The sequence below is a fragment of the Miniopterus schreibersii genome (assembly GCF_964146895.1).
Source record: "Miniopterus schreibersii genome assembly, chromosome: 18".
Lineage (NCBI taxonomy): Eukaryota > Metazoa > Chordata > Mammalia > Chiroptera > Miniopteridae > Miniopterus > Miniopterus schreibersii.
Genome location: NC_138121.1, coordinates 32,409,430 through 32,422,755, shown reverse-complemented (window position 1 = coordinate 32,422,755; position 13,326 = coordinate 32,409,430). Strand labels below are relative to the sequence as shown.

Sequence of the window (13,326 nt, the reverse complement as noted above, 5' to 3'; positions counted from 1 at the left end):
TGTCCACACTTACCCTACTGACATCTAGGAGTTGTCTTGTGACTCCAGCTCTGGGGCCAAGAACTTCAAAGCCAAACAAGCTCCAAATTGAGTTGGCACCAATCCTCCTTGGCCTCGGCCTGTTTTCTTCTGCCAGGCAGAACCTTCCTGCCTCTGCTGGCTTCCTATTAAAATTAACAAGCGTTGCAGGCAGGCATCAAAGGCAGGGTTGTGCCTTTAATATTCCAGACAGGCCCAGGCTGTGATCACAGCCCCTCCCCTGTCTTCCTCTCTTCCAACTGAGCTGGGGGAAATGGTTCAGCTGGGAGGGCCAGAATCAGAACTTTGGCCATTCTCGTCTGTTTGATATTTGCACCAAGGAAAATTCCAGAGCCAGCAGAACATCTTCACAGCAATTTTCTTCAAAGCGTCCAGCAAGAACTGGCCAATTATTCTTAAGAGGCACCCTTAGAAGGGCATGTTACTAACTTCATTTTATTGGCGGGGAAACCGAGGTCAAATGGCTTGCTCAAGGCCAAAGAGAGAGAGAGAGAGAGACAAAATCAAAGCAGTGGCAGAATAGATCTGTGTCCGTGTGGGGCTCACGCAGACCTGAGCTGGCTCAGGAATTCTAGTGCACTCCGGCTTTCATGCCCAGTTGGGTTGTGGCCGCCTCTCCTGGTTCTCACACTGGGCCTCCCAGACCCGAGCTTCGCAAAGACATTAGGCCAATAACCCCACAGGCGCTGAGGGGGGCAATAAGCTCTGTCATCCACCCTTTCACAACGCAGGAAATAACCGCTGCGGATAAGTATTCCCCTTCTATAAAACCCTCACATTGTTGTCTTTCTCCCCCTAACATGGATTGAGGGTGATCCGATCATTTGCAGAGGACTATGTGTTTATACTGGAGAAATCAACAAATTAAAATACTCATGCATTATGGATAGGAGTTATGAGTGAAATCCCTGACATGTGGGGAGGGGCTCTTGGTCCCTCTACCTGAGGGACCTGTTTAAACAGAAGTCCTCAGACCCCCCAGGATTTCGGACCTGAAGGAAACGTTATTGACCTGACATGCCCACTGTTGGGGGAGCATGTGCCAGGGCTGCAGGGCCTGGGCTGCTGAATTCACTCTCACATCTTAGGGGGAAAGGCAAGACCAAAAAGTGCCTGCAGATGATTAACAATTAGTGAAGTTTCTCGAAAATGTGGCTTTGATCCCAATGCTTTATTTTTATTTTTATTTTTAAATATCTCTTCATTGATTTCAGAGAGAGAAAGGGAGAGAGGAATAGAAACATCAATGATGAGAGTCATTGATCTGCTGCCTCTTGCACACCTCCTGCTAGGGATGGAGCCCACAACCCGGGCATGTGCCCCGACCAGGAATCAAAATGCGATTTCCTGGATTATAGGTTGATGCTCAATCACTGAGCCACACCAGTTGGGCTGATTTCAATGCTTTAAATACAAATTGCTTTTGGGGGACAGTGGCTTAGGGAATAGCCCCTCTAAAAATCTTAGAGATAGGAACTTCCTAACCAGTCTAAAAACCACTGTCTTGCCCTGGCTGGTTTGGCTCAGTGGTTAGAGTTGGCACGCAGACCGAAGGGTCCTCGGTTTGATTCTAGCCCAGGGCATGTACCTCGGTTGCAGGCTCGATCCGCGGCCCTGGTTGGGGCTCGTGTGGGAGGCAACGAATCGATGTGTCACTCTCACATTGATGTTTCTCTCCCTCTCTCTCTCTCTCCCACTTTCTCTGAAAAGCAATGGAAAAAATATCCTTGAGTGAGAATTAAAAAATAATAAAAATAAATGCTCATTTCTTTAAAAAAAAAAACCCACAAAAAACACTGTCTTACCCTGGCCAGTTTTGCTCAGTGGTTAGAGCGCTGGCCTGTAGGTTCAATTCCTAGTCAAGGGCACGTATCTCGGTTGCAGGCTCGATCCCCGGCCCTGTGGGCGGGAGGCAACCAGTTGATGTGTCTCTGTCCCACCAATGTTTCTCTCTCCCCCCCTCTTCTCTCTCCCCTCCACTCTCTCTAAAAAAATCAATGGATAAAATATCCTGGGCGAGGATTTAATAAATAAATACCAATGTCTTTCCCAGCACCTGGAACAGAACTGGGAGAGGCCCGAGTGGTCATCTAGACACGGGCCCCTCCTTGTTGCTTCGGGGAGACTGAGTCCCAGGGCAGGGAGTGGGCTCCCGAGTGAGCGATGCCACGAGGGAATTTGGAGGACCCAGCCGCCCCGAGTCCCAGCCTGGGCGCCTTGTGCTGAGAGAGAGAAAAGAAGGCACGAGAAAGAATGAGGTACAAGAAGATAAAGGGGGATGAGAGAGGAGGAGGGAAGAGGGAGAGGGAGAAAGCAGGAGGGACAGAGGGTGACAGAAGAGACCGAGACCTGTACGCGAGGCCCCTGGTCTAGCTCATGGAGCACAGGGCTCTGCGATGCTCGCCTGCGGTTTCTTCTCCTCAGGCCTCAGCGTCCCAATTACACCATAAAACCTGAACCTTCTCCTCCGTACCCCTGGGTGATGCATGTCGCATTGTGTGGGGCCCTCAGCAGTTGCTTAATCCGAGCAGCTGGCTCTGCGCGTGGGCACCCTCTGCAGTCCCCTAGGAGGCTGCAAAGGCCCTGGGAGGTGCTCCTCCCCGATTCCTCACCTCACCCAGCTGACCCACACCTCCCCTCTCCGGCCTCAGGCTTCCAATCTGTAGTTGGGGTTGGGGTTGGCGTTGGGGTTGGCGTTGGGGTTGGGGTTGGGATTGAGCAGGGTTTGGGCCGCATTACTGCCCGCAGAGCTCCGGCGTTCTAGAATCAGGTTAATCCCGGGAGTGGGCTTGCCTCCTTCAAGTCTTCCCCGAGGCATTGAGGAGCAAAGCCAGAGCTCCTGGCTGTGAGCCCATTAGTCAGAAGGAAGGGTTTCTAATAAAGGGGCCAAAGTGCAGGAACCTAGGACGAACTTTGCGACTTGACCATTCCCCCGTGGGCTCCGTGCTGGCTTGTGGCGAATATAAAGGCTGAGGGTGCAGCTGGAGTTGCCCCTCCACTGCCTCCCACCGGGGTAAGGGTGGGACCCAGCATCCCACCCTCAGGGGCTCTGAGCACGCGGTGTGAAAGCCCCAGTCCAGCCCACGTTCCCCGAGGAAGCCGGAGTTCCCTAGACTGAAAGCAACGGGGGGCCCACACTCGGGGGAGGCAAGCGAGGCATGCAGGGCCCAAAATCTAGACAGGTACTCGCTCCCAGGGTCACTGAGGTGCCGCCCTGCGCCTGTGGGCCCTCACCCACACCTGCCTGCTTTCCCCTGTTCTGATAGCTCTGGACACGCTCATTGCCTCGACTGGGAATCCAGCTCCTGAGGACCAGGCCCCGAGTCTGGGTCACTTACCCCACTCAGAGGGCTAACCTGACCTAGCCCACAGGCAGCCTGAATATGTTTGCTGAACGGCTGATCAAAGGAGCAGGGGAGAGGAAGGAAGGAAAAAAGATGAACCTGAACCTCCTTCCCCCTCTCCAAAGGCCTAACCTGGGCTGCCAGCCAACCTGGACCAGCCACTTTGCTGCTGGGGGCAGCAAGCCTGGGTAATCGTGGGCCTCGGCCTTACTCGGTCGTCTTCCGGGCCGTGTGCAGAGCGGAGGGTTTCCCTCGCCCAGTGGGCCCTGAATTACAGCCGTGGAGCTGAGTCCCCTGTAATTAACAGCAGCCGCAAGCCCTGGAGAGTCTGTGAGGCCTGCCGACCGCCAGGTGACGGCTAAGCTGTGGCTCCTAATTAGCCTTGGCCTGGTTTTCACAGTCTACATTGCTGGGACCCACCTCCTGGGAGGCTGAGGGTTCTTTACCAGGGCTCCCCGAACGGAATTGGGGGTCAGAAAAGCAGAAGTGTGTGTGTGTATCTTGGTTGGGGATAAGCCTTTCTTAGAACTCTCTCTCTCAGATACAGTTACCTTAGCTGATGGAACAAATCTCTAGAAAAATATATTTAAAGAAAATGTGAAAACATCTACAGCTTATCAAAACCCACAGAACCTCTTCTTGATGATAAGATCTTTAAAACCCCCTCAGCACAGCTGTCAGAACTTGGGTCACGAAGAGGGTAACTCTCAGTTAGCCCAGCATAGGAGGAGTAACGGGTGCATGGGGAAAGGGGGCCTGCCCCTGCTCTTCCCACCCAGCCTCTCACCCCAAAGCCCAACCCTCCAGGGTTTGGGGGTCTGTGTCCTGTTCACCCCTCTGCACCGTGCTTTTCCAGGCCGGGCCATGGACAGAGTTGTGACAGAGAAGGTTTTTTTGTGTGTTGTTGTTGTTTTTTAAATATATCTTTATTGATTTCAGAGAGAGGAAAGGAGAGGGAGAGAGAGAGAGAGAAACATCAATGACGAGAGAGTCGTCACTGATCGACTGCCTCCTGCACACCCCACACTGGGGATTGAGCCCGCAACCCGGGCATGTGCCCTGACTGGGGATTGAACCCCGATCTCCTGATTCCTAGGTCGACACTCAACCGCTGAGCCACGCCAGGCTGAGGAGAGAAGGTTTTTGTCTTTTGTGTTCTTTACTTCTCCCTTGAGCTTTCTGCCCTAGCATCTCCTGTCCTGCTCATGATCATCTCCCTTCTAAAGATGACAAACTGATGTTTGGAGACGTGGCATGCCTTGCCAAAGCGTTGGAGATGAGCTCCAGGCATATCTGACTCCATATCAAGCTGCCTATAAACATATCACTCCACTATAAACATGAGCTCTTAATAAAATCGACTATTCCTTGAGCAACTGTGTTAAATGCCTGATCTTTTTCATTTTCTCTCAATCCTCACCACAACTCCCTGAGTGGACCCAGTTATCTCCATTTCATGGTTGAGGTTCACAGAGCTTAGGAAACTTATCTGAGGTTGTACAGCAAGCAGATAGAGGAGCCAGAATTAGAGCCCTGTGCGAAGGACCACAGCCCATGATCTTCACTGCACCCTCTCTTGCTAGAGTGTGAAAGGCTAATGAGACACCCACAGTCAGTGTGAGGACGACTAGACGGTGGCTCACGCTCTAGATGTTAATAGCTGGTGGGAGGCAGGACATGCAAATTATACCTCATTGAGACACCATTACACTTCACAATTACCAGATGGGCAAACATTTCAAAGTCTGAGTATTGGAAGTACTGGAGGGGGAGGTAGGGAAATGGGGACTCTCAGAAATTGCTAGAGGGAATGTAAATTAGCATAGGGTCTTTGGAGAGCAATTTTCCCACTACAACCTAGCTGTCCTTCTAAGGATGAGTGAGCCTTGTACACTATGTACATGACATGAACGGGATGTTCCTTGCAGCATCTTTATGATAAAGACAATGTGGTAGGAGGGTCCAGGGCAGACACAGGAGGCCACTTAGGAAATGGGTGCTGAATCTTCGTGGGAGATGGTCCTGGCTCAAATCAGGTGGGTGACAGAGGCAGACAAGACAGTGGGAAGGTCTGGTTGGAGGTGAGGCTGGGAGCAGGAGCTCGGTTGGGGATATGTCAAGTTTGAGATACTGTTTGACATCCATGTGGAATGTGGAGTAGTAGAGCCAGAAATATGGACCTGGAGTTCAAAAGAGAGGCCAGGCCCGGAGATGTAAATTGGAAGTCCCAATGCACAGACAGAATTTAAAGCCATGAGCCTGTTAATTTTTTATTTCTTATAAATAAAAGGATTGAAGCAAACATGACGATGTTGACATCTAGTAATTCTGGGCAGTAGATACAGTGATGTTTATAACACCATTCTTTGTACTTTTTAGTATGTTTGAACTTTTCAATAATGAAGTAAATTGATAAACAGTCTATAAGGCCACAAGGCTCCAAACTGCTGAACAGTTTAGTCATGAGTGCCTTAGCCCTAAAGTGTGGGTGCTGGCAATGAGCTTAGGAGCCAAGTTCAAATCCCCCCACGACCACTATGCTCAGTGACAGGGGATTGACTGTGTCTCCCTGGGTCTCTGTTTCCCTATTTGAACAACAAGGAACTGGCCCATGATTTCTCAGGGTTCTTCCAACGCTGACCATGCAGGATTCAAGCTGGTGCCCCCAAGGGTCCCTGCCTGCTCTGATTTTGTCCACCTATGTCTCACACCTAGTCCCAGGGATGAAGCCAAAGATATCCCATTAGAGGGCTTTGTACGTAGAAGGTCAACTTTGCCTCCAAACATATGGAATCTGTAGCAAGGGGAGTCAAAAAGGACAGGGCCTACCCAGCTGGGTGTGGCTCAGGGGTTGAGCATCAACCTAGGATGCAGGAGATCAGGGTTCGATTCCCGGTCAGGGCACATGCCCTGTTGCGGGCTTGATCAATGACTCTCTCATCATTGATGTTTCGATCTCTCTATCCCTCTCCTTTCCTCTCTCTGAAATCAATAAAGATATATTTAAAAAAAAAAAAAAAAAGGAAAGGACAGGGCCCCATGGCTCCCCAGAACCCAGAACCAAAAAGAATTCAGTTGAGCTTAAAAGCAGGGACCCCAGAGATGAAAACACTTCCTAATATTTACTTCTGATGAATGCATCCTGCTCAGGACCCCAGGATGGTCTGTGAGCCTGAAACATGCAAATGGGTAGGTGGCTGAACCAATCTGCCAAGTTGTCATAGGCACAGGTAATGATAATAGTAATAGTAATAATAATATTTATGTGTCAGATTCTGAACTAAGTACTTAATAGGCATTCTCTCATTTAACCCACACAATGACAGTGCTGTAGGGTTATCATTTTCATTAGTCTGACTTTGCAGATGAGTAAACTGAGGCTCTGAGAGGTCAAACAACTTGTCCCAAATCATGCAGCAAAGAAGGAGCAGAGCCTGGATTTGAACTCCAGATCTCAAGCTCTTGAAAGCTCTTGGTGAGCAACAAGGCCCTCTAAATCTCTCCAAGAGTCACAGAAAACAGCCTGGACGTAATTCTGTTAACTGAGCCAGTTATTCATCATCAGCCTATAACTGTTTCATGAGCACCCACTACGTGGCAGCACCCAGTGTGCCTGGCCATGGGGATGCTGAGATTAATGAGCACAGCCTCTGTTCTTGAGAACCTTGTGGTTTAAAGAGAGAGGTCAGTTTATAAACCAGCAGAATAAAACCTAGGCTCCAGGCTGCTCCTGGGGAGCCACATATGTCCAGAAAGTTCCAAGGGAAAGGATGGCGATCCCAAGAACAAAGCATGGACCAGGGTATGGAGTCATGTCAGGGGACCTGTGTCTGACATCGTCTTGTGGCTGAACCTCCATGCCTAGGCCATGGGTCCCAGAAACTTCCTTCTGGCAGAGACTGCCTGGCGCAGAGCAGCATGGGTTAGCTTTTATGGGAAGGAGAGAAGATGAAACCCTGTCATTTTGTGTTTTGTAAGTGGTGGAGCATTTGCTGCTTCTTTGGAACAACCTGTTTCATTGTCCTGAGAAAACCAGTTGATGTAACTTATGCCTAAAGTAGAAGCCATGGCTGGAGAAGGAGCTATTTAGGGCTCAGTGGCTCAAAGAAGCTACAACTGCTGTGTAATAACAGAAGAGGTGTCACAGGTAGACAGATTCTCTGCAGAGGAATTCTTAACTCAGGACCCTGGGGATGGGGGCCACTAATGGGATTTACGAGATTCACAAAATCTGTGAACTTGTGGGAAAGTTCTTTGTGGGAACTTCTTGGGGGAAACCCCATGTATTTGTGGGGTTTTTTTCTGGGTAGAGGGTTCAGAGTTTTCATCAGATTTTAAAGGGCTCCTTGAATGCCCTGAGAAGGCTAAGGATCATGTCTCTGAAGAAACGGTTATTTTCTGAGTGTGAATGTAACCTTGCCCACCAGCCATTGCAAGTTCTTGGTGTGGCGTGTGTCTTCTTGTTTTCCTTCTGCCGTGCAAAGATCAGGAGCGGGGACCTAGAAGACAGGCCAACTACAACAGGGGCCTGAGGATAAGGGGAAGGACTGTGCAGGAGGAACTGGGCACAGTTCAGCATGGACTCGGTGCCCGATGCACCGTCATTTCAACACACGCAGCCCAAAATGGGGAAATAGCTTCATGCTAGGGAATTGGATTTTGCTATTATTCAGCTGGGGTGTTAAGCAACATCACAGCATCGGTCACCCAAGGAAGAAACAATTCCTGGACAGATATTGAGGAAGGTAGCTCAGAGGTAGTGAATTCACAGGTAAGTAATTCATAGGTAGGGAGGAGAGGTGGCTTAGACAAGGGTAAAGGAGAATCTCTCTCTCTCTCTCTCTCTAGGCTCGTTCAGTTGGGCCAGACCTTCTAAGGCATTAGTATTGATGAGACGGCACACCCAAGCTGTAGGGGAAGCCGACCCTGCCAAGAGACAGGCTGGGACTGGGCTGGGAATGCAGGCCCGGGAAGATGGTTCCAGCCTCTGGACTCTGAGAGCAACCCTGCCCAGTCGTGTTTTTCTTGGCTTGAGATGTCCTCCTGACCTTCTGAACTATATATAAGTTCTATCTTTATTCATCCTTGGCTCCCCAGTGCCCAGCACAGCACTAGATGTGGAAGATGTTGAATGAATGAATGTGCCTGGGTCCCCTACTAGGCTGTAAACTCCTTTCTGGCAGCAACCATTTTGGGATCACTACAATATTGCCCCTACCTAGCCCTTCCTGGTGCTCTGCAGATCACCATGAGGCTGAAGCCCTAGAAGTTCTCAGCTCAAACCCATGGTTCCATGGGTCAGCCTGAGGCCCTGGTGGTCCTTATGGATGAGTGATGAAGACCCCACTAACCTACAAGCTGGGAGAGACTATCTCCACTGGTCATGGCTAGACCCCCACTCTCTTCTTTTTTGCCTTTTTGAATAGGACAGCATTTTTTAGCAGAGGTCTTCAGTATCCACATACAAGAGATTTATGCATTTGTCCACTCATCATTCATTCACTCATTCACTTGTTCACTTATGTGCTCACTCATTCTCTCATTCATGCCTTCAGTCCCTCAGCTGTTCATCTGATTGACTCATTGGTTGATTGAGTCATTTGCTCATTCATTCATTCATTCATTCATTCATTCAACAACCACTAAGTGTTGCGCAGAACATTGTGCAGATATAGAGATGCTTCAGACACAGGTCTTGCTCCTAAAAGCTCCAAGATTGGGCTGAAGCGCACAAGAGCCATTACCACAAATAATCACACAGAGAAGAATAGAAAGTAGTAAATGTCATGAGAAATGTACACACATATCACTGAGGGGCCACAAACGGAGAGATTTCTTCCAGCCAAGAGAGGGAAAAATCAGAGGCAGCTTCCTGGAGGAGGCATAATCAGAACCAGGTCTAGAATTTCTACATGGAGAGAGGGTGAGGATGGCATCTGGTGAGGGAGGCTTGAAGCTGTATCATCTGGAGGGCACTTTGCATGAGACTGAAAAGTAGTCAGTGGCTATATCAAAGAATGGGGTTATGGTGGAGATTGGGGGGTGGTTAAATCTCCCCCAAGTTCCCTCTTGCTTCCACCACTCAAGAAACAGCATTAAAGCACATGCCTCGGTCAATGAGGAGGATTATTTGAACTCAAGGAGACAGGGAGAACATGAACACGTGACAGGAGCAAAGGCCTGGGAAAGTTCAAGGCAGTTACAGGGATCCAGAAGGGCTTAGGTTTTGGTGGAACAGGTAGAAGGAAGTAGTGGGCAATGAGCTTGGAAAGGTAAGTTGAGCTTGAAATGCAAGTTTAAGATGTTTGGGCTTCATTCAGCAGATGTGGGAAGCCACTGAAGGTTTTGAACAAGAGAGTAACGCGGCTGATGCTGTTTATAGTGACATTCTCTGGGCCAGTGCAGAGAATGCAGAGGTCAGGGCGAGACCACTGGAGGCTCTTCCAGGCCCCACCTAATGTTTCGGGAGGCAGACCAAGAATACAAATGGGGCCCACATACCACCTGACTAAAGGATTTAAAAGTTATAAATCAAATAAACAGATAAAATATGTTCTATTCTCCTAAATTGACAGAGAGAGACCTTCATGGCAGCCTGGATGGCCAGGTTGAAATGTATGATTCTCAGATGCCCACACTGGACCACGGAGGTGCCAGATCTGCCCAGTGTCCCCAACCCCCAACCCGAGGCCCACCGCCCACACATCCTAACTGTTGGCACCCCAGTCAACAGCCACCCCCAATCACCCCTCAGGCTTAGAGGGACACGCATTGGCTGTACACCTGCCCTTGGGAGCCTGGGGAGGAAGGTTAAGCAAACCCTCAGGAGCAAGTAGGCTTGGGGTGAACACTGGGTCCTCCATGTGTGGTCTAGAAGGAGAGGCTGCAGGCTCTAGGTGGGCACATGCCCTGACTTTTGGCTTTCTCACCCGTGGGAACTGTGATCAAGTCTAGTGGGGCCTTCTAAAGCCCAGAGCCTAGGATCAGACCCCCTCCAGCCCAACGAGGAGAGACAGAATGAGAGCCTGAGCCAGGGCGGGAGCAGCCCCTGTAAAGAAGGGAACAGAAATGGCAGATAACAGAATGCATAGGACGAGAGGCTGGGTGGATGTAGCTGCCAATCTGAGCCCTACAACTACCACTGAGCCTGAGCCTGGATCCCTGACACCTTGGGAGGTGGGCAGGTGGGTGGGGGCAGTCACCTGCATCCCTTGTGATGAAAAGCCACTTGAATGACTGTACCGCTCTCCCCAACCCCTAGCCTGTGGTGTCTGGCCAGGCCATGTGCAAGGCGTCTGGCCCCAGGGAGAGGTGGGGTGAACCTCCACCTACAGCTACACGGCTATAAATAGGCAGCCTCAGCGGCTGCTCACCCAGCCTCCCTTCTCCAGCACAGACAGGACCGGAGCCTCTCAGACACCTGCATCATGGACCCCGGGGAATGCACCTGCATGTCTGGTGAGTAAGGATGCCCACCCTTGCGCTTTGGGCTGTGCCCCAGCCTCCTCTAGGGAGCCTGCAGGTGTATGATTAATGCTTCTCTTCCTGCAGTGAGGAGCCACCCATGGTGTTTATTTCAGACTGGGGACCTCTGGGGCAGCTCCCACTCTCTGTTGGATATCAGCCTGATTTGCTAGAATTGGTAGCCTGGCTCTGGAATGACTGTGGGGGAACCTAGCAGCAGGCCACTAAGGGCAGCCACCAGGACAGGGGAAGAGCTCCAGCCCAGATCCTGAAAACCTGGTTTTGGTCCGTTGCTGCCATCGCTTCTGACACTTAGCATTTCCAGACTTCAGTTTCCCACCTGAAAACTCGGTTACTCATCCCCTGCTGCCCACCTCCCAGGGAGGCTGTGGCAGTGCTAGAACCATAAAGCACTTGCAGGTGTCAGGGGAGTCAGTAGAAGTGTTTGCGCGCCCTGGCCAGGTAGCTGGGTTGGGTAGAGATCATCCTGATATGCCAACGGTTGCAAGTTCGATCCCTGGCCAGGGCGCATACAAGAATCAACCAACCAATGCATCAATAAGAGGAACAACAAACTGATGTTTCTCTCTCTTCCCCTCGCTCTCTAAAATTAACAACTAAATATAACTTTAGAAGTGTATGTGGACTCCCGAGCCTCTGAAACCACTTAATTCCACTGAAGCGTGTTGGCCGGGAGGAGAGGGACCAGGGTTCCAAGCCATCCTGAGTTTTATGGTCTTGGGACATGGTATGAAGGAGCGTCACAAGCCACCATGGTCCTTAACAGGATGTGTCTGCACCAAAAACTTGCCAAAGAGACAGGAGCTTCCAGCATCTTGAAATTCAAAACAATGAGTGGGATGTTTACTTTTAAGTGTAGATGGCATTTATGATATGGAAACGACAGTGCCTGTGGCTCTCGCTTTGGGCTTTTTATGTTCTTTGCTATCCTTCCTAACTATTCAGGGTTTCCGCCTTGCCTGGTACCTTGAAAAAGGTGAGGAGGCTACAAAGACTTCAACAGTCCCTGGGGGACCTTGGGCTTGGTAGATTGGCCTAACCCAGTGGTTCTCAAACTGATTCTACAGCAGAATCATCTGTGTCACTTTTTAAAAATACTGACTCCCTTTCCCTGCCCAGACCTTTGAATCAGAGCATCTCAAAGTTGGTCCCAGGAATCTACATGTTAACGAGGATCCTGGGGGGCATGGGGGTGCTGAGGCAGCCACCCCGGTTTCAGTGCATGGGCTGTGACTGGAAACCACTGGATGATCCTCGCCACTTGGGGTGATGCTCAGCAGCGTCTTCCCCCTCTTTCCCAGCACGGCCTAGGGACGGCCCAGAAACCCCGCCACTGCGGTGGTCTGCAGCACACCCTCTGTCCCTGCTCGCCTCTGTCCTCACGTTTGTGGCTCTGTCCTCTCTTCTAGGAGGAATCTGCATCTGTGGAGACAACTGCAAATGCACGACTTGCAACTGCAAAACATGTCGAAAAAGTGAGTATGGTGACGGGGCATTGCGGGCCAGGAGCTAGGAAAGTCAGTTCCCTCCATCCTTACTCTGCCAGCCATGGTGGGAGGGAGGGGGATCTGGATGCCTTTTACGCATTTGGAGGCGATCTGGAATGAAAGCTGGGCTCCCAGGGCTGCGGCCCACGGGGGGGGGGGGGGGGGGTTTGAGGGCATCCACAGTGTTCCAGGTGCTTGGAGTACGAAGAGGACCGAGGGGAGGGTCCAGCCTGCCCAGCAGTGAAGGGCAGAGCGCACTGGCCTGGGGTCATGAGCTCTGGGTTTTGGTCTCAGATCAGCTACTTTCCCATAACCTTGGGCAAGGCCCTTCCCCTCTCTGGGCCTCTGATGGACTCCGCAAGGCCTCTGAGATCACTTCCAGCTCCGACATCCCACAACTTCTGGTCCCCGGGTTCTTGCGGCTGTGGATTGAAGCGTGTGGCGGGCTCTTGGTTTCCTGCTTCCTCTGAGTGGCGGGAGGGGAAGTGGTAAGAGAGCAGTGTGGACCCTGATCTGTCCATCTTCTGACCCTTCCAGGCTGCTGCTCCTGCTGCCCCCCGGGCTGCGCCAAGTGTGCCCAGGGCTGCATCTGCAAAGGAGGCTTAAGCAAGTGCAGCTGCTGCCACTGAAATGCATCCGTGGTGCTGAGGGTGAGGCCTGGGAAGCGTCTGTACAGTGTGTTAGCTGAGAAGTTGAGATGATTGTGCTTTTTATATATTTGCCCCAATGAGGTGTTGGTGACATTCATGCTTTGGAGCAATAAAGTTTTCACTCATGGTTGTCTGGTGGTCAGAGCACTGTTTGAGCCTAACCCAGAAGGACCCAGAAGGGCTGCTCCATTGCAGATACCCTTGCCAGCCTGCATCCCTGCTGCACGTGGCTGCCTCTGGGCTTTCTCCTGCTGCCAGAGCTTTCTTTTTGTTACTTTCTTTTTTTTTTCAAATGACCCAAGTACAGGGTAGGCTGGGAGA

The 13,326-nt window shown here is 50.9% G+C and overlaps 1 protein-coding gene across 1 annotated transcript; it reads left to right on the top strand.

Moving 5' to 3' along the window:
• Positions 1-10,791: 10,791 nt before the first annotated feature.
• MT4 (metallothionein 4) lies at positions 10,792-12,984 on the top strand (the record flags this gene model as incomplete). The annotated part of the gene is made up of 3 exons (XM_081117700.1): positions 10,792-10,841; positions 12,278-12,343; positions 12,893-12,984. Exons 1-3 carry the CDS (start codon positions 10,811-10,813, stop codon positions 12,982-12,984), a joined length of 189 nt encoding a protein of 62 aa, XP_080973826.1. The 5' UTR covers positions 10,792-10,810.
• Between the last annotated feature and the right edge of the window lie 342 nt (positions 12,985-13,326).